Source organism: Perca fluviatilis, chromosome 15 (assembly GCF_010015445.1).
Source record: "Perca fluviatilis chromosome 15, GENO_Pfluv_1.0, whole genome shotgun sequence".
NCBI classification, from domain to species: Eukaryota; Metazoa; Chordata; class Actinopteri; order Perciformes; family Percidae; genus Perca; species Perca fluviatilis.
In genome coordinates, this window is record NC_053126.1 from 16,915,566 (window position 1) to 16,940,448 (window position 24,883).

At 39.1% G+C, this 24,883-nt stretch overlaps 8 protein-coding genes across 10 annotated transcripts; 4 read left to right on the plus strand and 4 right to left on the minus strand.

Annotated features, from left to right (window-relative positions):
* Positions 1-3,380: 3,380 nt before the first annotated feature.
* On the plus strand, positions 3,381-4,221 carry LOC120574999 (hemoglobin embryonic subunit alpha-like). The gene is made up of 3 exons (XM_039825559.1): positions 3,381-3,504; positions 3,603-3,810; positions 4,001-4,221. Exons 1-3 carry the CDS (start codon positions 3,407-3,409, stop codon positions 4,127-4,129), a joined length of 435 nt encoding a protein of 144 aa, XP_039681493.1. The 5' UTR covers positions 3,381-3,406; the 3' UTR covers positions 4,130-4,221.
* A 1,359-nt stretch (positions 4,222-5,580) lies between these two features.
* Positions 5,581-6,453, minus strand: LOC120575000 (hemoglobin subunit beta-2-like). Its single transcript, XM_039825560.1, has 3 exons — positions 6,347-6,453; positions 5,911-6,133; positions 5,581-5,800 (listed from the first exon to the last, which is right to left on the minus strand). The coding sequence occupies exons 1-3, from the start codon at positions 6,436-6,438 to the stop codon at positions 5,672-5,674; spliced, it is 444 nt and encodes a 147-aa protein (XP_039681494.1). The 5' UTR covers positions 6,439-6,453; the 3' UTR covers positions 5,581-5,671.
* Positions 6,454-7,595: 1,142 nt separating this feature from the next.
* LOC120575002 (hemoglobin embryonic subunit alpha-like) lies at positions 7,596-8,563 on the plus strand. Its single transcript, XM_039825562.1, has 3 exons — positions 7,596-7,734; positions 7,833-8,040; positions 8,354-8,563. Exons 1-3 carry the CDS (start codon positions 7,637-7,639, stop codon positions 8,480-8,482), a joined length of 435 nt encoding a protein of 144 aa, XP_039681496.1. The 5' UTR covers positions 7,596-7,636; the 3' UTR covers positions 8,483-8,563.
* A 1,023-nt stretch (positions 8,564-9,586) lies between these two features.
* LOC120575001 (hemoglobin subunit beta-2) lies at positions 9,587-10,412 on the minus strand. Its single transcript, XM_039825561.1, has 3 exons — positions 10,293-10,412; positions 9,857-10,079; positions 9,587-9,746 (listed from the first exon to the last, which is right to left on the minus strand). The coding sequence occupies exons 1-3, from the start codon at positions 10,382-10,384 to the stop codon at positions 9,618-9,620; spliced, it is 444 nt and encodes a 147-aa protein (XP_039681495.1). The 5' UTR covers positions 10,385-10,412; the 3' UTR covers positions 9,587-9,617.
* A 1,136-nt stretch (positions 10,413-11,548) lies between these two features.
* Positions 11,549-12,511, plus strand: LOC120575003 (hemoglobin embryonic subunit alpha-like). The gene is made up of 3 exons (XM_039825563.1): positions 11,549-11,682; positions 11,781-11,988; positions 12,302-12,511. Exons 1-3 carry the CDS (start codon positions 11,585-11,587, stop codon positions 12,428-12,430), a joined length of 435 nt encoding a protein of 144 aa, XP_039681497.1. The 5' UTR covers positions 11,549-11,584; the 3' UTR covers positions 12,431-12,511.
* Positions 12,512-13,509: 998 nt separating this feature from the next.
* Positions 13,510-20,045, minus strand: LOC120574105 (hemoglobin subunit beta). Of its 3 annotated transcripts, none has more exons than XM_039824190.1 (4): positions 16,802-17,371; positions 16,423-16,645; positions 16,160-16,312; positions 13,510-13,544 (listed from the first exon to the last, which is right to left on the minus strand). In XM_039824190.1, exons 1-3 carry the CDS (start codon positions 16,891-16,893, stop codon positions 16,184-16,186), a joined length of 444 nt encoding a protein of 147 aa, XP_039680124.1. In that variant the 5' UTR covers positions 16,894-17,371; the 3' UTR covers positions 13,510-13,544; positions 16,160-16,183. The 3 variants fall into 3 exon arrangements, with proteins under 3 accessions (XP_039680124.1, XP_039680125.1, XP_039680123.1); XM_039824191.1 differs by lacking the exons at positions 16,160-16,312; positions 16,423-16,645 and adding exons at positions 13,806-14,028; positions 14,207-14,244 and having other exon boundaries at positions 13,538-13,697; positions 16,840-20,045; XM_039824189.1 differs by lacking the exon at positions 13,510-13,544 and having other exon boundaries at positions 16,153-16,312.
* A 305-nt stretch (positions 20,046-20,350) lies between these two features.
* LOC120574106 (hemoglobin subunit alpha-1-like) lies at positions 20,351-21,272 on the plus strand. Its single transcript, XM_039824192.1, has 3 exons — positions 20,351-20,508; positions 20,613-20,820; positions 21,055-21,272. The coding sequence occupies exons 1-3, from the start codon at positions 20,414-20,416 to the stop codon at positions 21,181-21,183; spliced, it is 432 nt and encodes a 143-aa protein (XP_039680126.1). The 5' UTR covers positions 20,351-20,413; the 3' UTR covers positions 21,184-21,272.
* A 2,482-nt stretch (positions 21,273-23,754) lies between these two features.
* Positions 23,755-24,625, minus strand: LOC120574104 (hemoglobin subunit beta-like). Its single transcript, XM_039824188.1, has 3 exons — positions 24,466-24,625; positions 24,096-24,318; positions 23,755-23,982 (listed from the first exon to the last, which is right to left on the minus strand). The coding sequence occupies exons 1-3, from the start codon at positions 24,555-24,557 to the stop codon at positions 23,854-23,856; spliced, it is 444 nt and encodes a 147-aa protein (XP_039680122.1). The 5' UTR covers positions 24,558-24,625; the 3' UTR covers positions 23,755-23,853.
* Positions 24,626-24,883: the final 258 nt, after the last annotated feature.

The following is a 24,883-nucleotide window of genomic DNA, read 5'->3' on the forward strand; positions in this document are numbered from 1 at the left end:
GTGGCAGTCAATACTCAGTGATTTCTATACTACAAAAAACAAATACAGTATACATAGAATCAACATGATAGAATGCTGTACAGTTCCCTCTCACAACAGGGTAAGTAAAACACTCTCACACAATTCTCCTGAAGTGGTAAAACAATGAAACAATTGCATAATCAATGTTTAACAACACTGATTAAAACATAAACCAATCTAGAACATAAAGGTCCTTAATTCTCTGGGGATATGTTGTGAACAGTAGTGTTGGGAGTAACGGCGTTACTAACGGCGTTATTTCAGTAACAGAGTAATCTAATTAAGTACTTTTCCCATTGTTGCAAGGCCGTTATATTGTTACTGAGAGTGGCGCGTACTTGGTTGAATGAAGCGCGAGGTGTCAGGCTTTGGCTACACACCAGCTGCACGCTCAGACTACCACTAAACACAAGACAGCGACAATAGCGACGAGCCAGGGAAATTCAAAGGTAGCGTTCTTGAACTGGAAGTACCGGCACTACTTCTCGCTCATTGAAATTAAAGGCAAGAATGTTTATGTAACATGCACGCTATGCCCAGGAAAAACTCGAATCTTATGAAGCACCTCACATCAACACATGCTAACACGACACTTGTTGCTGCTGCTAACCCAAGCCCAAATGCAGCTAGCATGAGCTCCAGCGAAGGAGACGGAGCCACTCTGTTAAAGCCATAGACTGTTAATAATTTACAGTCTATGGTTAAAACAAGCAACGCTCGATTTTTCGGGTCAGCAACAGGTGATATATAGCGTTTTTATTCTTCAATCAGTTAATATAAACATCTTTGACGTTAAAGATGTTACAGAACGTAATAGCGTTATAGAATATAAAAAATAACGTCAGTTACTTTGCTGAGTAACTAATTACTTTTACAATGTGGTAACTGAGTTACTAACTCAATTACTTTTTGGGAGAAGTAATTTGTAACTGTAACTAATTACTTTTTTAAAGTATGATGATCAACACTGGTTGTGAATGCATAGTTCTACCTGGAGGAACAGGATGCTGCAATGCAATGTATTACATCCTCATTCCTCTGTGGAAAGCCACAGAGGAATATGATGGTGCAATGTACTGTACCCTGAATGCTTTCAGGGAAACCAACCCAGAGGAAACTGCATTAATGATTTACATTGCCAATGCAAATGTCCTATAGGATGCTCCCTGTAGTTTGGACACAAGAAATGATACTGTCAAAGCTGCTGCGCATGTTGTGTATTATGACAATGCATGCACTGAGCAGGCACTGGAAAGAAACCTCTTCATTCATCTGATTAGGGAAAACCTCCATAGTGAAATAACCTGGACTTTAAGTACTGGTTATGCTTTTAGGCATAAATGCTTTGTATTGAAACGACGCTGTCCGATCATGAAACGGGATGCAAAAATGGCTAAACACGTTGATGTCTCCTCACCAGTTGTTAAGAGGTAAAACTCACACTTGTAGTATACAGAACAATTTTATTGCTAGACCAACAAGTGTCAATTTGTGGCATCAGGGTCATCTGTCACAAGCTGAAACGCGTTGGTCTAACAATAAAGTTATTCTATATACTACAAGTGTTGCTGGTGTTGTACCCATTAGGACATTTTTCCTTCTTCATGCACCTTAGAAGAAGGTGAAGTTGTGCCAGAAATCCCTGCTCTGCTTCTACGATCCTCACCAGTTGTGGCCAGCCAACCTGGGTTGGGCCAGCTGTGATCACAGTTGCAAACCAGCCCACCTTGGAGCCGGTTTGACCCTTTTCAGGCAGCTCCTGCAAGACCGTAAGTATGTCCCGCATGGTGCACATATGGCTGTCATCCTGGGTTTGAGGCTTCAGCACAAAAAAAGCAACCTGAATCACGGCTGTTGGAAGATAGAACCAACATGAAACCATCACTAAAATTAAGATAGGTTTGGGTTTCCAAGTGGTGTTGTGGTCTATTTTTATTATGTAATGTACATTCCTTTAAAAGACTGCAACAATGTTTAGTTTTAGAGTCTGCAATAATCTCAAACAAACACTTGACATAGCACCAGCTGTGTTCCTCAGACAGCTGCTTGTCTTTGGGAGGAGTCCAAAAGATAACATGCCAATGAAAGAAATTCCTTTAGTCTGCACCATGACAGTGCTGTTATGAACTATGTTTGAGACAATATAACATTTTAGAGGACACATCTATCAGCCAATCAGAAAAGATCTGGCTATATGTAATACTAGTCAGGCAAAATGTCCACTCACTTCAGCTTTGACTTTACAGCAAGCACACCTCAGTGATTCAGCCTTTGTTGTGTGACAGTATGTCAGTTAAATGATAGATCACTTCTCTTAGATTAGTTTTATATTCTCTAACAGGACTAATCAGGATCATGACCACTATGAGTATGTAAAGCCAAACTGTCTGTACAGTAACAAAATGAACAGTGGCCTTATTTAGCTCTTAACTCTGTCTACATTGAAAAGCTTTTAGCCCTAAAACAATTACTCTGTTCATTTGGTTACAATTAACGGCCAATATCCATTTATGTTAGGCAGCATTGTGTAACTATACACTATTAGCTGAAAAACACCCTGGAATAACATCTTATCTATTTCTTCTTTTTGAATGGATCCACCCTGACAGCTGGTGGGTTAGATAAGCTAGACACACACCATGTATGGCAAGAAACACTTGACTTAAGTCATCATGTTGGAAGCGTTTCAACTGATAAAAAAATCAAAAAATAATATTACTTGATTGCAGAGCCTGGATTTGACTTGGTCTCTGCATATTTGTTTACTTTTAAGGATTACTCTACATGACTTTTGTATTTGATAATACTTACTGAGGTGAGATTCTTTCTACAAGCCTCTAGGTTTTTTTTTTTTTAAACTTATCTGCAGAACTTTACTTGTGTTGTTGATGCTTTGTTTTATTGTGCAAAATAAATCAAATCAAAATAAATCAATACAATAATAATTGCGGTCACTAAAATGAAACATTTTATTTATTTCAGTTTGGGGGTAGTGAGTAAACATAGGCTATTTCTCTGGAGCGATTGCTGAAACTTTGCAAGATCCGTTGTTCATGAAAATAAAATAGGCTATACTATATGTGCTGCCTAATGCTTTGACCTGCTCATATAAAATTAGGATACATCTGAAATATATTTTAAATGGGCTAGTAATTTCAGATTTTGCCTATAATCATTGCTGACAATGATCGAGGTTCGGTTCAAGAGCCGCAGTAGGAAGTTTATTTTATGTTATCTCAAAAACAAACTGCAACTCATCATGTGGACCGTCTCACGGAGCCTATCTTCGATCATCAAGGTGGTCCTGGGTGTGTCCATGCTCTGTTTCAAGCATAAAACCCCCACGGTTAGGCGGACTAGTCAACAATAGTCAAGGAAAGACAAGATGACTACACTCACTGCTAAGGACAAGGACGCAGTCAGAACCTTCTGGGCTAAAGTGTCTGGAAAGGAGGAGGACATCGGCACCGATGCTGTGGCTAGGTAAATATAACCAAAGCTGACTGATGTAACCTGCTCCAACATTCATTGATTCATTCAGGCTATATATATTTATATATCACTCCCATTTGTTTACCCAGGATGCTGGCGGTATACCCGCAGACTAAGACTTACTTCAGCCACTGGAAGGACCTGAGCCCCAGCTCTCCCTCTGCGAGGAAGCATGGAATAACTGTGATGAAAGGAGTTGCAGATGCTGTGTCAAAAATCGACGACCTGAAAGGAGGTCTTCTGGCCCTCAGTGAGCTGCATGCCTTCACTCTGCGTGTGGACCCTGCCAACTTCAAGGTGCAGAGCCAAACTGATCCCAAGATAATAGCATGTCATTTAAACAAAATGTTCCTCCAACTTAGGGCCTTGAGAGGTTCCCAGACCTGCAACAGGTCCATCTGTTATTACCATGTACATGATGCCCCAAGCCCCAGGGGAGCTAAAACTCCATATATGTAACATCTGTGTGATTGTGTTCTTTTCTCAGATTATCTCTCACTGCCTCCTTGTGGTCCTGTCCATCAAGTTCCCCAACGACTTCACCCCTGAGGTCCATGTCGCTCTGGACAAGTTCCTGGCTGCTCTGGCTCTGGCCCTGGCTGAGAAATACCGATAAACAGCAGGAGAAGATGAAGGAGACTGCAGCATGAGCTTACATTGCATAATGATTAATAAATGCATTCATGCAAAAAAGCAAAGCAATTGTTGTCCATTGGTTTGTTTGTGATGAGTTGTGTCTTAAGTGAGAGTAGATCAAAAGTCACATCTACAGCCAAAATCAGAGCAGTCATTGGTTCCAGATTCTCCAATGTCAGAAAGTGTTTCCTTTCTCTGTTTTATATCATTGGGAATTGAATATCTGTTGGTATAACAAAACAAGATATGCGAAGACATCACCTCAGACTATTGTTTCTGACATGTAATAGTCCGAATAAAGATTAATTGATTAATTTACAAAACAATCAGCAGAGTAATTATAAAGAAAACAATGGCTTTTTGCAGTCGTACCGTTAAACTTATAGGGACATTTTCATATGTTTCAGTTTTTTAGACAAAAGGGAGTGAAAAAACAAATAAAAAGTTTCTTTGTACAAATCTTTAAATTGTCAAAAACATTGTATATATATATATATATATATATATATATATATATATATATATATATATATACATCCTCAGTTGAACAGGTCATGTGATTCTACACCTTTAGTATAATGGCCTATGTCACTATGTGGCCTATGTGACTTTTAGTTTTTTGTGTTTTCTGAAAAACCAGAAAAAATGACTGGGCAATTATTTTAGGAAGGTGACGATATATATATATATATATATATATATATATATATATATATATATATATATATATATATATATATATATGTATATATATATATATGTATATATATATAATAAATGTAATATTCTTAATATTATTGTTATTAGTTGTAGTACTAGTATTAGCCTCTTATTGTTGTTGTTAAATTTAACTAACAGAAAAAAAATTGCACATCCAAACAATTCTTCTGTGCAGGTGCGTTGGACTTTAAGTGTTCAATTAAAAAAAATTAAATATTAAACTTTTGTCACTGAATTAATAATGTTGTTGATGAGGCAGAAGACTACAATAAATGAACTAGCCTACCTGCAAGAGAAAAGCTGGTACTTTAGATAAAACTGACACTTTTGTCTTTTTTCTTTAAATTTTACTTTGTTTTTTTAATCTATTAAACTGACGAACCAAAAGCCAAATCATGGGCATTTAATAGGAGCTATTCATTTATACACAGGCAACCTGCGCTACGTTTCATCTAGGCTATAGGCTAATTATAACAACAATACCAGCAACAGCATTATAATCAAAACATTGTTTATTAGTTTTAATGATAGGTTAGGCAATCTTCAGGACTTCATGTTTTTTTATCTGGGCTATCTTTTTTGAGATAATTTATCCACTGTTAGCACATATTATCAGCACTATTGTTCTTCAAGTGTCTAAAGGTCAGTCTTGATATTTTTTATTATCTCATATAGGCTTGATTATTGTATAGTTACAGACAAACAACTTGGTGGATTTGCTTATTATTTTATTTGTTTTTGAGACATAACAAATAACTTTTAAACAAATCATCAGCATGTGCCGGTCTTCTGTTGCAGCTCTCTAGTGGTACTGCCTTCCCAAGGAGGACACCACCACTGCCAGGAACTTCTGGAAAGCTGCCTGGACTTCACCGGTGAAATCATTACCCAACTGGGCTGCAACCACAATGGTCAGGCAGTCGGACAGGAGCTGCAACACAACAAGTATCAGGAAACATCAGCAACATGAAAGGTTGGCCGTTTTTTTGGAATAATCGTTGAATATGAATAACAAGAGTTGCATTAGTTCCAGAACATTACTTTGAAATTGTCGGGGTCCACGTGCAGTTTCTCAGAGTGCAGCACGCTCAGCTCGGCATAGGTTGACTTGATGTTGTCCATGTTCTTCACAGCCCGGTCCAGACCGTGGAGGATAGTTGTTCCGTGTTTTGCAACCATCGGATTTCCAGAGATAGCAGCGGCGTTGTAGAGGTTTCCAAAGTTGCCGAAATACCTCTGAGTCCAGGGGTAGACGATCAGACACCTGAGGCAACACGTAAGCACATAAATGTTACAGGCTTGGACTAGGAGAGGATGTAATCTGTGTGCCAAGAAAATGAACATGTGTGTGTGATGATCTGAAACGCATTGTGCACAATGACAGAAAACAGTACATAGCTGATCCATAATTATGGTCGAGAGTTCCGCAAAAATGTCTCAAGCAGACCATTGTTAATGCAAAATTGCAAAGACTCACCTAGCAAGAGCTGCAGGGCCCACGACCTCATACTGCATCTTGGAGAAGATGTCCACGATGGTGGCGCGCTCAAAGTCTGTCCATTCAACCATTTTGCTGGCTCTAGGTTTTCCTGTGCAGGTCTGCAGATCCCCGGCACCAGATGCTACTTTTAAAGCAACCCTTCTCCCCTCCCATAAGCAAGCGATGGGCTGGCCAAGTAGTGTGTTATGGATTTGTAACAATGATAAGAGAAGGGCGTATCTGCTCCACCTTGATTATCTCATCGACAGAGGCAATTGTTACAGTAATCATATAGAAACAGCGAGTACATTGAACAGCTCCCACATCCCTGGACTGGAGGTCCCAGCATCAGCATCCTGGACAGCGATCCTTAAATTTAAGAGCAGAATGTTGAGTGCTGAGCTGAGCAGGAACTCAGGACGGAGCAAAACTGCAGGCTGTTTGAGTGATAGACTTTAAATGTTGTCTTAGTTGAACTTGTAACCAAATAAAGTAAAATCTACCTGATCCTTCTTGAAAATAAGATTCCCCCATGTGAGATTTATAATAAACTACACAGCTCTCTATGAAAGCTTAAACTCATCCTTCAGAAATATTAAAAGTTGTCACTGTATCTTAAAACATTTATCTGATCGTGGATTAGAAACAATAGCCAAATTAATTTAGGCGTGAGCTTATTTACTTTAGATGTGTGTCTCAGTGTGAAGCATTAAAAAATAATAGATATATATGCTGACTGTCTTCTATACTGAGTAATGCAACTCTTCAATTATTTTGAATGATGTTTTCAACTTTACAATTTCATACATGAGAGGCAATAATGAATACGTTTAAATGACCGGCTATAGAAGTGACTGGACCATCCTTATAACATAGCAACATAAGTTATGTGTATTCTAAAAAACGGACCCCGTTTGTTTGGTGGAGATCTCCTTCCTAATTTAAGTGCCTTATGTCAGAAGACGGACAGCAGCCTTTCAGGTCACATCACCAGGAGTGGCTGGTTCATGAAGTGTTAGTGGAACTTTCAGATTGGATTTTCAAATACACACATAGATCGACATGCTGATGATTTGAAAATATTGTGTCACGACTCGCTTTGAGGTTGAGCTTTGAGTCATCATGATAAGACTGTTTGTTTATCTCATGGAGGCTACATCTTAACACGCCTTGTTCACCATCTATCTTGGAGGAGGTTCTGGGTGTGTCCATGCTCGGTTTCAAGCATAAAACCCCTCTCGGTTTGGCCTCATTGTGGCATTCAGCAACACTCAACCAACCAACAAGATGACTACACTCACTGCTAAGGACAAGGACGCAGTCAGAACCTTCTGGGCTAACGTGTCTGGAAAGGAGGAGGACATCGGCTCCGATGCTGTGGCTAGGTAAATATAACCAAAGCTGACTGATGTAACCTGCTCCAACATTCATTGATTCATTCAGGCTATATATATTTATATATCACTCCCATTTGTTTACCCAGGATGCTGGCGGTGTACCCGCAGACTAAGACTTACTTCAGCCACTGGAAGGACCTGAGCCCCAGCTCTCCCTCTGCGAGGAAGCATGGAATAACTGTGATGAAAGGAGTTGCAGATGCTGTGTCAAAAATCGACGACCTGAAAGGAGGTCTTCTGACCCTCAGTGAGCTGCATGCCTTCACTCTGCGTGTGGACCCTGCCAACTTCAAGGTGCAGAGCCAAACTGATCCCAAGATAATAGCATGTCATTTAAACAAAATGTTCCTCCAACTTAGGGCCTTGAGAGGTTCCCAGACCTGCAACAGGTCCATCTGTTATTACCATGTACATGATGCCCCCATGTACAGCGTAGATAATGCTGTTCCTGTTAGTTATACCTGTTGTTGTTAAAATAGGTCTATGAAACATCGGAATACTGAACATTACTTGTCACAGCAAAACTCAGTGATAGATGTGTGATAAGTGAATGGGGAGCTAAAAACTCCATATATGTAACATCTGTGTGATTGTGTTCTTTTCTCAGATTATCTCTCACTGCCTCCTTGTGGTCCTGTCCATCAAGTTCCCCAACGACTTCACCCCTGAGGTCCATGTCGCTCTGGACAAGTTCCTGGCTGCTCTGGCTCTGGCCCTGGCTGAGAAATACCGATAAACAGCAGGAGAAGATGAAGGAGACTGCAGCATGAGCTTACATTGCATAATGATTAATAAATGCATTCATGCCAAAAGCAAAGCAATTGTTGTCCATTGGTTTGTTTGTGATGAGTTGTGTCTTAAGTGAGAGTAGATCAAAAGTCACATCTACAGCCAAAATCTGAGCAGTCAAGCAAGTCAAATTTTACACCTAACATTTATGCAAAACTCCAAACATTGGTTCCAGATTCTCCAATGTCAGAAAGTGTTTCCTTTCTCTGTTCTATGTGATTGGGAATTGAATATCTGTTGGTATAATATAACAAAACAAGATATTTTAAGACCTCACCTCAGACTATTGTTTCTGACATGTTATTGTCCGATTAACAATTAATTGATTAATTTACAAAACAATCAGCAGAGTAATCATAAAGAAAACAATGGCTTTTTGCAGTTGTATTGTTAAACTTATAGGGACATTTCATATTTTTCAGTTTTTTAGAATACAAAAGGGAGTGAAAAAACAAATAAAATTGTTTCTTTGTACAAATCTTAAAAGTTTCAAAAACAGTTTTTTGTGAAACATTTTGTCATAGAATACTGGAATACATGAACTACCTGCAAGAGAAAAGGTGTGACTTTAGATAAAACTGACACTTTTGTCTTTTTTCTTTAAATTTTACTTTGTTTTTTTAATCTATTAAAGTGACGAACCAAAAGCCAAATCATGGGCATTTAATGGGAGCTATTCATTTATACACAGGCAACCTGCGCTACGTTTCATCTAGGCTATAGGCTAATTATAACAATACCAGCAACAGCATTATAATCAAAACATTGTTTATTAGTTTTAATGATAGGTTAGGCAATCTTCAGGACTTCATGTTTTTTTATCTGGGCTATCTTTTTTGAGATAATTGATCCACTGTTAGCACATTTTATCAGCCCTATTGTTCTTCAAGTGTCTAAAGGTCAGTCTTGATATTTTTTATTATCTCAAATAGGTTTCGTTATTTTTCATGTTTACATTTATTTTGGGTATAGTTACAGACAAACAACTCGGTGGATTTGCTTATTATTTTATTTACTTTTGAGACATAACAAATAACTTTTAAACAAATCATCAGCATGTGCCGGTCTTCTGTTGCAGCTCTCTAGTGGTACTGCCTTCCCAAGGAGGACACCACCACGGCCAGGAACTTCTGGAAAGCTGCCTGGACTTCACCGGTGAAATCATTACCCAACTGGGCTGCAACCACAATGGTCAGGCAGTCGGACAGGAGCTGCAACACAACAAGTATCAGGAAACATCAGCAACATGAAAGGTTGGCCGTTTTTTTGGAATAATCGTTGAATATGAATAACAAGAGTTGCATTAGTTGCAGAACTTTACTTTGAAATTGTCGGGGTCCACGTGCAGTTTCTCAGAGTGCAGCACGCTCAGCTCGGCATAGGTTGACTTGATGTCGTCCATGTTCTTCACAGCCCGGTCCAGACCGTGGAGGATAGTTGTTCCGTGTTTTGCAACCATCGGATTTCCAGAGATAGCAGCGGCGTTGTAGAGGTTTCCAAAGTTGCCGAAATACCTCTGAGTCCAGGGGTAGACGATCAGACACCTGAGGCAACACGTAAGCACATAAATGTTACAGGCTTGGACTAGGAGAGGATGTAATCTGTGTGCCAAGAAAATGAACATGTGTGTGTGATGATCTGAAACGCATTGTGCACAATGACAGAAAATAGTACATAGCTGATCCATAATTATGGTCGAGAGTTCCGCAAAAATGTCTCAAGCAGACCATTGTTAATGCAAAATTGCAAAGACTCACCTAGCAAGAGCTGCAGGGCCCACGACCTCATACTGCATCTTGGAGAAGATGTCCACGATGGTGGCGCGCTCAAAGTCTGTCCATTCAACCATTTTGCTGGCTCTAGGTTTTCCTGTGCAGGTCTGCAGATCCCCGGCACCAGATGCTACTTTTAAAGCAACCCTTCTCCCCTCCCATAAGCAAGCGATGGGCTGGCCAAGTAGTGTGTTATGGATTTGTAACAATGATAAGAGAAGGGCGTATCTGCTCCACCTTGATTATCTCATCGACAGAGGCAATTGTTACAGTAATCATATAGAAACAGCGAGTACATTGAACAGCTCCCACATCCCTGGACTGGAGGTCCCAGCATCAGCATCCTGGACAGCGATCCTTAAATTTAAGAGCAGAATGTTGAGTGCTGAGCTGAGCAGGAACTCAGGACGGAGCAAAACTGCAGGCTGTTTGAGTGATAGACTTTAAATGTTGTCTTAGTTGAACTTGTAACCTAATAAAGTCAAATCTATACCTGATCCTTCTTGAAAATAAGATTCCCCCATGTGAGATTTATAATAAACTACACAGCTCTCTATGAAAGCTTAAACTCTTCCTTTAGAAATATTAAAAGTTGTCACTGTATCTTAAAACATTTATCTGATCGTGGATTAGAAACAATAGCCAAATTAATTTAGGCGTGAGCTTATTTACTTAAGATGTGTGTCTCAGTGTGAAGCATTAAAAAATAATAGATATATATGCTGACTGTCTTCTATACTGAGTAATGCAACTCTTCAATTATTTTGAATGATGTTTTCAACTTTACAATTTCATACATGAGAGGCAATAATGAATACGTTTAAATGACCGGCCATAGAAGTGACTGGACCATCCTTATAACATAGCAACATAAGTTATGTGTATTCTAAAAAACGGACCCCGTTTGTTTGGTGGAGATCTCCTTCCTAATTTAAGTGCCTTATGTCAGAAGACGGACTGCAGCCTTTCAGGTCACATCACCAGGAGTGGCTGGTTCATGAAGTTTTAGTGGAACTTTTAGATTGGATTTTCAAATACACACATAGATCGACATGCTGATGATTTGAAAATATTGTGTCACGACTCGCTTTGAGGTTGAGCTTTGAGTCATCATGATAAGACTGTTTGTTTATCTCATGGAGGCTACATCCTAACACGCCTTGTTCACCATCTATCTTGGAGGAGGTTCTGGGTGTGTCCATGCTCGGTTTCAAGCATAAAACCCCTCTCGGTTTGGCCTCATTGTGGCATTCAGCAACACTCAACCAACCGACAAGATGACTACACTCACTGCTAAGGACAAGGACGCAGTCAGAACCTTCTGGGCTAAAGTGTCTGGAAAGGAGGAGGACATCGGCACCGATGCTGTGGCTAGGTAAATATAACCAAAGCTGACTGATGTAACCTGCTCCAACATTCATTGATTCATTCAGGCTATATATATTTATATATCACTCCCATTTGTTTACCCAGGATGCTGGCGGTATACCCGCAGACTAAGACTTACTTCAGCCACTGGAAGGACCTGAGCCCCAGCTCTCCCTCTGCGAGGAAGCATGGAATAACTGTGATGAAAGGAGTTGCAGATGCTGTGTCAAAAATCGACGACCTGAAAGGAGGTCTTTTGGCCCTCAGTGAGCTGCATGCCTTCACTCTGCGTGTGGACCCTGCCAACTTCAAGGTGCAGAGCCAAACTGATCCCAAGATAATAGCATGTCATTTAAACAAAATGTTCCTCCAACTTAGGGCCTTGAGAGGTTCCCAGACCTGCAACAGGTCCATCTGTTATTACCATGTACATGATGCCCCCATGTACAGCGTAGATAATGCTGTTCCAGTTAGTTATACCTGTTGTTGTTAAAATAGGTCTATGAAACATCGGAATACTGAACATTACTTGTCACAGCAAAACTCAGTGATAGATGTGTGATAAGTGAATGGGGAGCTAAAAACTCCATATATGTAACATCTGTGTGATTGTGTTCTTTTCTCAGATTCTCTCTCACTGCCTCCTTGTGGTCCTGTCCATCAAGTTCCCCAACGACTTCACCCCTGAGGTCCATGTCGCTCTGGACAAGTTCCTGGCTGCTCTGGCTCTGGCCCTGGCTGAGAAATACCGATAAACAGCAGGAGAAGATGAAGGAGACTGCAGCATGAGCTTACATTGCATAATGATTAATAAATGCATTCATGCCAAAAGCAAAGCAATTGTTGTCCATTGGTTTGTTTGTGATGAGTTGTGTCTTAAGTGAGAGTAGATCAAAAGTCACATCTACAGCCAAAATCTGAGCAGTCAAGCAAGTCAAATTTTACACCTAACATTTATGCAAAACTCCAAACATTGGTTCCAGATTCTCCAATGTCAGAAAGTGTTTCCTTTCTCTGTTTTATATCATTGGGAATTGAATATCTGTTGGTATAATATAACAAAACAAGATATTTTAAGACCTCACCTCAGACTATTGTTTCTGACATGTTATTGTCCAATTAACGATTAATTGATTAATTTACAAAACAATCAGCAGAGTAATCATAAAGAAAACAATGGCTTTTTGCAGTTGTATTGTTAAACCTATAGGGACATTTCATATTTTTCAGTTTTTTAGAATACAAAAGGGAGTGAAAAAACAAATAAAATTGTTTCTTTGTACAAATCTTAAAAGTTTCAAAAACAGTTTTTTGTGAAACATTTTGTCATAGAATAGTGGAATACATGAACTACCTGCAAGAGAAAAGCTGTGACTTTAGATAAAACTGACACTTTTGTCTTTTTTCTTTAAATTTTACTTTGTTTTTGTAATCTATTAAAGTGACGAACCAAAAGCCAAATCATGGGCATTTAATGGGAGCTATTCATTTATACACAGGCAACCTGCGCTACGTTTCATCTAGGCTATAGGCTAATTATAACAACAATACCAGCAACAGCATTATAATCAAAACATTGTTTATTAGTTTTAATGATAGGTTAGGCAATCTTCAGGACTTCATGTTTTTTTATCTGAGCTATCTTTTTTGAGATAATTGATCCACTGTTAGCACATTTTATCAGCACTATTGTTCTTCAAGTGTCTAAAGGTCAGTCTTGATATTTTTTATTATCTCAAATAGGCTTCATTATTTTTCATGTTTACATCTATTTTGGGTATAGTTACAGACAAACAACTTGGTGGATTTGCTTATTATTTTATTTGCTTTTGAGACATAACAAATAACTTTTAAACAAATCATCAGCATGTGCCGGTCTTCTGTTGCAGCTCTCTAGTGGTACTGCCTTCCCAAGGAGGACACCACCACGGCCAGGAACTTCTGGAAAGCTGCCTGGACTTCACCGGTGAAATCATTACCCAACTGGGCTGCAACCTCAATGGTCAGGCAGTCGGACAGGAGCTGCAACACAACAAGTATCAGGAAACATCAGCAACATGAAAGGTTGGCCGTTTTTTGAATAATCGTTGAATATGAATAACAAGAGTTGCATTAGTTCCAGAACTTTACTTTGAAATTGTCGGGGTCCACGTGCAGTTTCTCAGAGTGCAACACGCTCAGCTCGGCATAGGTTGACTTGATGTCGTCCATGTTCTTCACAGCCCGGTCCAGACCGTGGAGGATAGTTGTTCCGTGTTTTGCAACCATCGGATTTCCAGAGATAGCAGCGGCGTTGTAGAGGTTTCCAAAGTTGCCGAAATACCTCTGAGTCCAGGGGTAGACGATCAGACACCTGAGGGAACACGTAAGCACATAAATGTTACAGGCTTGGACTAGGAGAGAAAATGAACATTTGTGATGGTCTGAACGCATTGTGCACAATGACAGAAAACAGTATGTATCATGATCCATTAATATGGTCGAGAGTTCCACAAAAATAATGTCTCTAATGCAAAATTGCAAAGACTCACCTAGCAAGAGCTTCAGGGCCCACGACCTCATACTGCATCTTGGAGAAGATGTCCACGATGGTGTCGCGCTCGAAGTCTATCCATTCAACCATTTTGCTGTCCATTCAACCATTTTGCTGGTTCTCAGTAGATTCTGTGCTCTACGGCACCAAATGCAACTTTTAAAGCAACCCATCTCCCCTTCTAAAACAATATGATTGGATGGGCGGTGCATGGACCTGGCAAGTATGTGATGGATTTGCAACAATGATAAGAGAAGGGCGAATCTCCATTCAACAATTCGTGAGTAAGTTTGTAAGTAATACAAAGGGCCTCAGATCACAAATTGTTGGCAGGGAGCCACAGCCTGATATAAGCACATAGATGACCAAGACAAAAACAAATGCCTGTTAGTTACCCAGAGAAGGACATTGGCACAATGATAGCTGAATATCCCACGCGGCAGAACCTGAATCCTGCCCATTAAAACAGCGGGTACCTCGGACCGCTTCCACATTCCTGGATGTCCCAGCATCAGCACCTTGGACAGCGATCTTTAAAGGTGCAATATGTAATATTGTATGTAATACTGGCAGCTAGCGGTTAAAATAGTTACTGCACTACCAATTCAAAATACTGGAGAGTCGTTTCCCCCGCTTTTCTCACATAGCCAGACATTACTTCACAGCACAGCAGAGTAGCTAACGTTAGATGCTAGTCTCACATAGCCAGACATTACTCCACAGCACAGCGGAGTAGAAAATGTCTTTTCATTGAATTTTAAACAATTGATTGCATCCTGTTTCAATGTATTGTGACATGTCAGTAAAATGTCACCTGTAGTAACTAGCAGCCCACCATTGGCAACTACTACAGCAACCAGAATGAGAAAATGTCTTTTTATAGAATTTTGTTGAATATTTGTAACTTTTCATTGCATACTGTTTCACCATAATGCAAGATATCCGCAAAAATTCACCTGTAGTAAGTAGCAGCTTACCATTGGCAACTACTACAGCAATCAGTATGAGAAAATATCTTTTGGTTGATTTTTGGTGAATATTGTAATCTTTTAATTGCATACTGTTTCACTATAATGTGACATATGAGAAAACTATTACCTGTAGTATGTAGCACCCTGCCTTTGGCAACTACTACAGTAATCAGAATGAGAAAATGTACTTTTGTTGATTGTTGGTGAATATTTGAATCTTTTAATTGCATACTGTTGCAATTAACACATAATGTGACATATGACAAAAATATGACCTGTAGGCAGCACGGTGGCTCAGTGATTATCACTTCTGCCTCACAGCAAGAAAGTTCCACTCTGGAAGTATTCACTCTGGAATAACGTGTTACCGCATGCAGCTGTGAAGAAGAGCTGATGTCTGTGTAAACTACATGAAGTCGTAGTCTATATTTTTCACACAAAAAAAAATTGTACAAAATTACCTCTTATAACCTGTTATTTCATATTTTCCGTGTTTTCGATTCAATGTTATGCCTATAATATATGATAAATATTAGCCTACCAAATTATTATAATAATTATATTTTTAAAAAACATAAACTACAGTAATATTTTGTATTAAATATTTACAAGGGCTAAACTGATATTTCATATTTGATGTTGTAAATCAAACCCAATTTAAATTTTGTTGTATAAATACTTGTATTATTGTTCTTATGATTTGTAATGGAAATTAAACGTCATTAATTATTTTTAAAATAATAGATTTGATATTACGTGATCCTGTGACCTATAAACACTAACAGAACAGACTATGCATGATTAAACATAGTTGCTCTGTTACAGTTTTAAATTTGACCTTTGTTCCTCTCTAAACTATGTGTCTAAAAGTCTCTGTTTTTGTTTGTATATTGTCATGATATAATTTATTTTTGGACATCATCATAGACAAAGAGCTTGTTTGGTTTGCTTATTATTTTATTTGCTTTCATGATCAGCATGTGCCGGTCTTCTGTTGCAGCTCTCTAGTGGTACTGCCTTCCCAAGGAGGACACCACCACGGCCAGGAACTTCTGGAAAGCTGCCTGGACTTTACCGGTGAACTCTTTACCCAACTGGGCTGCAACCACAATGGTCAGGCAGTCGGACAGGAGCTGCAACACAACAAGTATCAGGAAACATCAGCAACATGAAAGGTTGGCCGTTTTTTTGGAATAATCGTTGAATATGAATAACAAGAGTTGCATTAGTTCCAGAACTTTACTTTGAAATTGTCGGGGTCCACGTGCAGTTTCTCAGAGTGCAGCACGCTCAGCTCAGCATAGGTTGACTTGATGTCGTCCATGTTCTTCACAGCCCGGTCCAGACCGTGGAGGATAGTTGTTCCGTGTTTTGCAACCATCGGATTTCCAGAGATAGCAGCGGCGTTGTAGAGGTTTCCAAAGTTGCCGAAATACCTCTGAGTCCAGGGGTAGACGATCAGACACCTGAGGGAACACGTAAGCACATACATGTTACAGGCTTGGACTAGGAGAGGATGTAATCTGTGTGCAAAAAAATTAACATGCACAATGACAGAAAACAGTACATCCGCAAAAATGTCTCAAGCAGACCATTGTTAATGCAAAATTGCAAAGACTCACCTAGCAAGAGCTGCAGGGCCCACGACCTCATACTGCATCTTGGAGAAGATGTCCACGATGGTGGCGCGCTCGAAGTCTGTCCATTCAACCATTTTGCTGGCTCTAGGTTTTCCTGTGCAGGTCTGCAGATCCCCGGCACCAGATGCTACTTTTAAAGCAACCCTTCTCCCCTCCCATAAGCAAGCGATTGTATGGGCGGTGGGCTTGCATGGTACTGTGTCATGGATTTGCAGCTATGATAAGGGTAGCCTATATGCACCGCCTAGAATTTTCTAGACAGAAATGGAAACGGTTTAGTGGTGGTGTTTCAGAACAATTAACTATTTTTGTCCACTGTCAACATACAATTCATATTTTTGTTCTTAATGGTGCAGTTTGAAATGAAAAGAAAAAAAGACAATGGAAATGGATAGGGTAGGGATATGCATATAGGAAATGTTATAGGGTTTGTTTTACATCAGCAGTTCACAAATGTAGTGCCCCAAAATCAAGTAATATGACTGCAATTCGTCGACTTGAGCTCTCAACTTCAACCCAAGTTCATATCAAATCACCAGCACAGGGCGCTTCAGTCGAGGATATAGACTAATAAAAAGTATAATAAAGTACTATAGCTCCAATAATTACAACCGTTTTTTTTATACCAAATCCTTATAACACATATTTTTTCTCTGTATGAGCTCTGACTCCCTGCTGGCTTATTCATTGAACAGAAGAGCCGATGAATCCTCGGTTTAATGAGTGGAGGCAAACGTGTGGAGGCAAAAAGTGACCAATTACAAACCGGCTGTGCTTTTTATTGCCTGATATGTAGGATGAGGCTTGTTTTAATCTAAAAGTCTGGTTGGCAATATAAAATGCAGGATTTATATGATATTAACATTTAAATTAAGAAGTTATTTTATAATTAATCTCTATGGCAGGTTGTCTTTTTTTGCAACACAACTGTTAAAAACTAATGATATCTCATCGTTTGTGTTTGGCAAATCTGTTTTGTTTAATTTTTATGGTCTATTGTGTATTGTATTGTATTTACCATATATGGTCTGACAATTATGTATCACCATACAAAAACCCTGCATGCAAAATAACTATATCGCTCTGCTTGACATGGTTTTGATCATCTACCCATGGACGGTATTTCAGTACATTTGGGGACATCTTCACTGTGACTGCGCTGTTTTGAATAACAGCCAAAGTTGAAGCCCATGGCAAGGTGTTGCTTAAAGGCACTGGAATCCAAAGCAAACACATGTTACTTATACTTATACGTTAAAGCTAAATCATATTCTTTTGTCTTGTCCGCAGCTGTTGGCTGACAGCATCACAATTGCCATCGCCTGCAAACTCGGGAGCGTCCTGAACCCTTGATCTGCTGAGGTCAGTAGGCTAGGCTACTACTGAAGAGCTGAACAAACAGCTAGAGATAAAATAAATCTTGATGTGTGTTTGTCTTAGTGGCAGGCAGGCCTATTCATGCAAGGTAGTCACCTGAAGCAGTTTAAATATCTCTTCAGTTTTGAGTAATTGCTTAAAAATACAGTTTGCATATGTTATAACAACGTCAATATACAACGGTAAAATAAGTTGCAGCTTTGACATTTTAATATATTTTTTAGTGATTCTTAAATTGCTGGTTGGAGACCTCCCGAGGTCCTATATCCACAGAGTGATTAATCCACGTAGAGTGGAGTCTTGCACCATGTTAAGAGGTCCACAGACGGACTGAGTTGCCTGTGGCACATCCGGTCCTTCCCTCCATTGTGCTGCAGAAATTCAATAAAAAGTAACACGTTACGTAATATATATAATAATATGTTGTTTAATGACAAACCATAGTGTTTACAGGAGAGGGCTAGCTAGGCTACATGATCAATTTGTGTTGTACATAGGCTATTCGGTATTTGTATAGTTCATATCTAGGTTATTCTTTGTTGTTTTCGGCACCATTTTCCATATTTATCCTGCATTGATGTTCATCCAATAGAGGGCAGCATAAGCCAGCTGATGCTGTATTTATTCACCACTCTTCCCTTCTACAGTATGTCGATGTATGTGGAGAAGCCAGAGCAGTTTTAAATATTTCGTATTACATAAATCATATTATTTTAGTTATTTTGTATATTGTATTTTCAGATACCATTCCACGTGTTCACTGTGCAGTGTTTTCAAAAGACTGCGGACAGTCATATAACCATGATACTCAAATGGTTCTCTATAGGGTATTTACACTGATTACAAATATACTTATAAAGCTATTTTAGAGCACTTTAATAGTGACTTTTGTTTCACAGTAGGTGAGGTGTTGGAAGTAAATCAATGCATTAAGTCATGGATGTGGAGCTTTTATGTCATTCATTTTCCAAAGGACTACAACTGAATCCCAAATGTCCAGATTGCTGCTCTTAAAAAAAGGTTGCCAGTTGAGAATTGAGATGTTTGATACGCATGGCTTTGTTTGAAAAGGTGAAATAAAGGCAACTGATGAAAGTGCGTCCTATGACCTAATTGCACACCACCAGGGAGCTAGTGACTGGACTGTGGTTCCACTGTTGAGTTGAATGGTGATGGTGCAATGCTGTACTTTGATTTCTCTAACCAAGGTTTTCTTCAAGGGAAGTTGAGCCATCATAAACAGTATCAAGCATATGAACAATAGCTACTATAAGTGCAGATGCAGTAAATCTGAAAAAAACAATTCATGGATCACAATGATACTGCTGAGAACACGTAACAGATGGTTGAGCTGCTAATAGTTTGTAAGAAAAACACAATTGATTGTGTCAAGCCAATACCTTCTATTTTGTGTTCTACGGGGCTCAATAGATATTAAAGGCCAAATAAGTGTTTCTCATATGAATTATGAGAGAAGCCTATGAGAATATTGAATCGCAGATTTGCTTGGATTGAGGTGGCACCTGGTCTGGATATTATTATTAGTCATAGTTTTATTATCTTTACTGTAGAATTGCCACTGTTCATCATGTAATTCCATTATACCCACTGCTATAATTACTATTAGTCATATTTCTATAGCCTAATTATTATAGTTCGCCATTATTGTAGTTGTGGTGTCTCTCTCTCTCTCTCTCTCTCTCTCTCTCTCTCTCTTTCTCTCTCTCTCTCCACAAGCCAAATAATTTGGGATATGCTGCTAATTAAAAGTTGTTTAAACAACATAGACCTCTTGTTAACTCTAGATTTTGTGATAAATCTTACAAAGCTTATTAGGTAGGCTGCACACAGGAGGCTATTATAATAATAACAACAACAATAATAATAATAATAATAATAATAATAATAATTAATAATAATTAATAATAGTTAATAATAATTAATAATAATAATATAAGCTTAAAGTTTTAGTTTATTAAATTCAAATTGAAAATTACTTGTGACTTGGTGTGGTCATGTATTTCAAACTAGTCTTCAGAACCATCCCGATAAGTTTATCTCTTGCAAGCTGCAACATGTTATTTGGAACCAATCCAAATACATTTGCAGCCTATCTTGGAGTTGGCACGGGTGTGCCCATGCCATGTTTCATGTATAAAACACACGGTTAGGGTTGTTAGGGTTGATCACAATTCAACCAAGCAATCAGCAAGCAAGATGAGTCTCAGCGCTAAGGACAAGGACACAGTCAAGCTCTTCTGGGCTAAAGTGGCTGACAAGGCAGAGGAGGTCGGCTCTGATGCTCTGTCCAGGTAAATACCATCCCAAAATGACTGATGTAACCTGCTCCTAAATACCTCTTCATTTTTTTATCCATGTAAATACTTACTCGGGGCTACTCATATTTTTTATCCAGGATGCTGGCGGTGTACCCGCAGACCAAGACTTACTTCAGCCACTGGAAGGATCTGAGCCCCGGCTCTGCGCCGGTGAATAAGCATGGAAAGACCATCATGCTTGGAGTTGGACAAGCTGTGGCCAGCATCGACGACCTGAATGCGGGTCTTCTGACCCTCAGTGAGCTGCATGCCTTCACTCTGCGAGTGGACCCTGCCAACTTCAAGGTAGCTAATTGATGATGATTAACACATGGCAGTAGAGAGGAGAGAGCAGAGGAGAAAGTTAGATATCAGTGATGCACAGAACATGCTGTTCGTTGTCCTTTTCAAAATCCAATTAAAAAAAGTCACTTAGAATTTTTATATTGGGGTTTATACACAAGGTCCAATGTCTACAGTCATCATGTAGGCTAAATCTTAAGTAACGATTGAGTAAATGCCTTTATCCTCTTTTTACAGATTCTCTCTCACTGCATCCTTGTGGTCATGTCCATCAAGTTCCCCAACGACTTCACCCCTGAGGTCCATGTCGCTCTAGACAAGTTCCTGGCTGCTCTGGCCCGTGCCCTGTCTGAAAAATACAGATAAACTGCAAACAGGAGCAGATGACGGACACTGCAGCGGCTTGGATACTCTTTGTCTGTATAAATATAAATAAAAGATCAAATGCAATGAAACAGTGTGTGGTGGAGTGAATTTATATCGTGCAGGAATAGATTGAAATGTTTAAGTCCGGTCAACAGCACGCATATTATCATTTCATTGGAATTTAAATTTGGAAAAACGCATGTCAGCCATATTTCAACAATATTAATCCATGCATAAAATCCTATAGAAAAATGCAGAGTACAAGGTTTTTCGTACAGCATCTAAAGAAGCAGTATAGCTGTTTGGGTTAAAAACCTAGGCTATTTGAATTTTCGTTAATTAAGACAAAAGTAGGGGAGACCAGGGACAGTTGTAACAGGGGACGGTTGTAACACCTTGAATTCCTCCAATCAGAAACAACCTAGAGTGATGACACTCACTGTGCTTGTGCTCTGTCAGTTTCCCTCCATTCTCCCAAAGAGGGAGCCACATTTGAAACTTCCTGACTGACTTATCAACAAAAGTTGTTTTTGAGGTAAAAAACTACTTTTCTTTGTGATGTACTTTTTGGATGCTGTTATGAGATCAAGTGTCCATGAATTCATACAAGTATTATTAGGATCACTGTTTTGTAAGCTAAAATTAGAAATGGCTAACAAGTGTCAAACTAGCATTTTAGCTAGCTCACATGAGATAAGTGTGTTGGTGATACTGGATGGACGGTTGTAACGCCACGTTACAACCGTCCCAGTATCACCAACCAACTTCTTATTATATCTTAAAAACTTATCAAGCTAAAAAAACTGCATATTTTGCTGTGACACCAGAGGTTCTGTCAACCTCTACAACTCCTTCACCCATTGTGGCAACGGTGGCATCCTCCATGCCACTTAGAGCATCATCCCCTGTCACACCTATGGTGTCTGAGCCTGAGCCAACCTCCTCTGCTATGGACACAACTTTTTCACCCGTGTCCATCCGTCCACACCCAAAAGCTGGGCCAAGAAAGCAGACGACAAAGGGCAGGAAAAGAAGGGAAACCGCTGTCCTAACAGAAACTCCCGTGAAAAAACAACTGGAGGCTGAGAAAAGCAGGTCTGCAGCTAAAAGAAAAGTGAATTTCGGCAACAACAAAAAATCCAAACCGAAGAAGCTGAAAATTCAGGACTCGTCTGATGATGAAAATGAATACTGCATTGTGTGCTTGGAGAGCTTCTCCAGGCCAAGGGAGGTCTGGCTCCAGTGCTGGTCCTGTAAAGCCTGGGCACACAAGGACTGCACAGATGGACGTGATTTCTACACTTGCCACAACTGTGACTCGGACTAGGCCTACCGAGCCCCCCATCCCCCCTCTCGCTGTTGTTAAGAATGTTTGAGTTCATGTTTAAACTTTATTTTGGTGTTCTACCCAATAAATCATTTTATTGCATTCTAATTTGATGGCTTTACCTCTTTTTTGTCATGTAGTATGAAAAAAAAGTAATCACTACTTAAACACATGAAATGAATAGTCATAATAACATGACTGATAAATTATATTTTCCATTTTGAGTATATGATTGATTCATTGTGTATATTTTAGACATGTTACAACCGTCCCTGACATGTGTTACAACCGTCCCTGTACACTGGGACAGTTGTAACAGCGGAGAGACTGTATTCAAATCCATTTTGCAACCTGTACATATTTCATAAAACCAATTAAATACATTCTTTCAGCAATTGACAGATTGAAGTTTATGATGTAACACATTGGTTATTCCAGTGTAAATGGTTTTTGAGGTATTGCTAAAAATTGCAAAAAGTGTTACAACTGTCCCTGGTCTCCCCTATTTAAAGTATATTGAAATAATAATAATCATTCTTAACTATAGGCTATATTTGTATCTATTGTATGTGTATATTGATATCATTCCTTCTTGTATTTAACTTTCTTTAACTTGTTAACTTTCTTTTTATCTTTATTATTTTTTCAAGTCAAATTGTTGTGTATTGTACATTTGGCGAATAAAAACATTATGACTCTGATTGTTATAAGTATTATTATTATTAATATGTCTATAAGAATGAATTAATTAATCACACTATTGTTATTATGTTAAAAATATTCATATTATTTTTGATGCATCAGCATTTCATTTATGGTCTAATAATGCGTCATATTTTATTAGCTCATATTTGTGTATATACATTTACAAGTAGGCCTACAGTGCTTAAGATGTTTGTGCTTTACTTGAATATTTTCATTTCAGAGAGAAATGTTATTATAAAAGGTAATCATTATACATATACCACATTATAAAGGCAAATTATTATAATACATTATTGTAACACTTACTTTCTGCATGATGATTATTTTTTACTTTTGATACTGTGCATTATGCTGATAATACTAATGTAGCCTACTTTTACTTAAGTACATTTTTAATGCGTGTTACTTGAATCCTGTTTTTACATTGTGGTATTAAAACTTGAATCCTCTAAACATACATATATACACATTGTGAAAAGGGCTTTCACAATATCAATTTTACATCGTCCTGCTATTACCATAACCACAGACAAACAAACTTGTTAAATATGCGTATTGCTTTATTTATTTATGCCTTGGAGACATGTCAAAAAAGAGCTTTTCATGATCAGCATGTGCCGGTCTTCTGTTGCAGCTCTCTAGTGGTACTGCTTTCCCAGGGAGGACACCACCACGGCCAGGAACTTCTGGAAAGCTGCCTGGACGTCACCGGTGAAGGCTTTACCCAACTGGGATGCAACCACAATGGTCAGGCAGTCGGACAGGAGCTGCAACACAACAAGTATCAGGAAACATCAGCAACATGAAAGGTTGGCCGTTTTTTTTTTTGAATAATCGTTGAATATGAATAACAAGAGTTGCATTAGTTCCAGAACTTTACTTTGAAATTGTCGGGGTCCACGTGCAGTTTCTCAGAGTGCAGCACGCTCAGCTCGGCATAGGTTGACTTGATGTTGTCCATGTTCTTCACAGCCCGGTCCAGACCGTGGAGGATAGTTGTTCCGTGTTTTGCAATCATCGGATTTCCCATGATTGCAGCGGCGTTGTAGAGGTTTCCAAAGTTGGCGAAATACCTCTGAGTCCAGGGGTAGACGATCAGACACCTGAGGGAACACGTAAACATATGCATTAGCCCTATTCACACTCATTTTTTTTTTTTAAATGAATAAACAAATTATTTATTTGTCTGCATTTAAGGACATGACATGTCTCAAGCACACCATTGTTAATGCAAAGTTGCAAAGACTCACCTGGCAAGCGTTGCACCGCCCACGGCCTCATAGTCTAGTTTGGAGAAGATGTCCGCGATGGTGGCGCGCTCGAAGTCTGTCCATACGACCATTTTGCTGGCTCTAGGTTTGTTCCACTAGTCCTGTGTTGGTCAGTAGCCTACCAGATGCAACTTTTAAAAGAACCGTTTCACTCCTCCCAAAAATATACGACTGTAATCCAATCCAATCATTGGATGAAGTGGGGGAAGTGGGCTGGCCAATTATTACGGATTTGCCAAAAATGATAAGGAAAGAAATAATCTGCAATACTTAGATTGTGTACAAAGCTGTATTCTGCAATAACATTAAGCAACTTTCCATTATCAGAAATAAAGAAAATATTGCAGTCAAAAGAAGACGGGATGCAGTAGGCCTACTCAAAACGAATTCTAGTGTT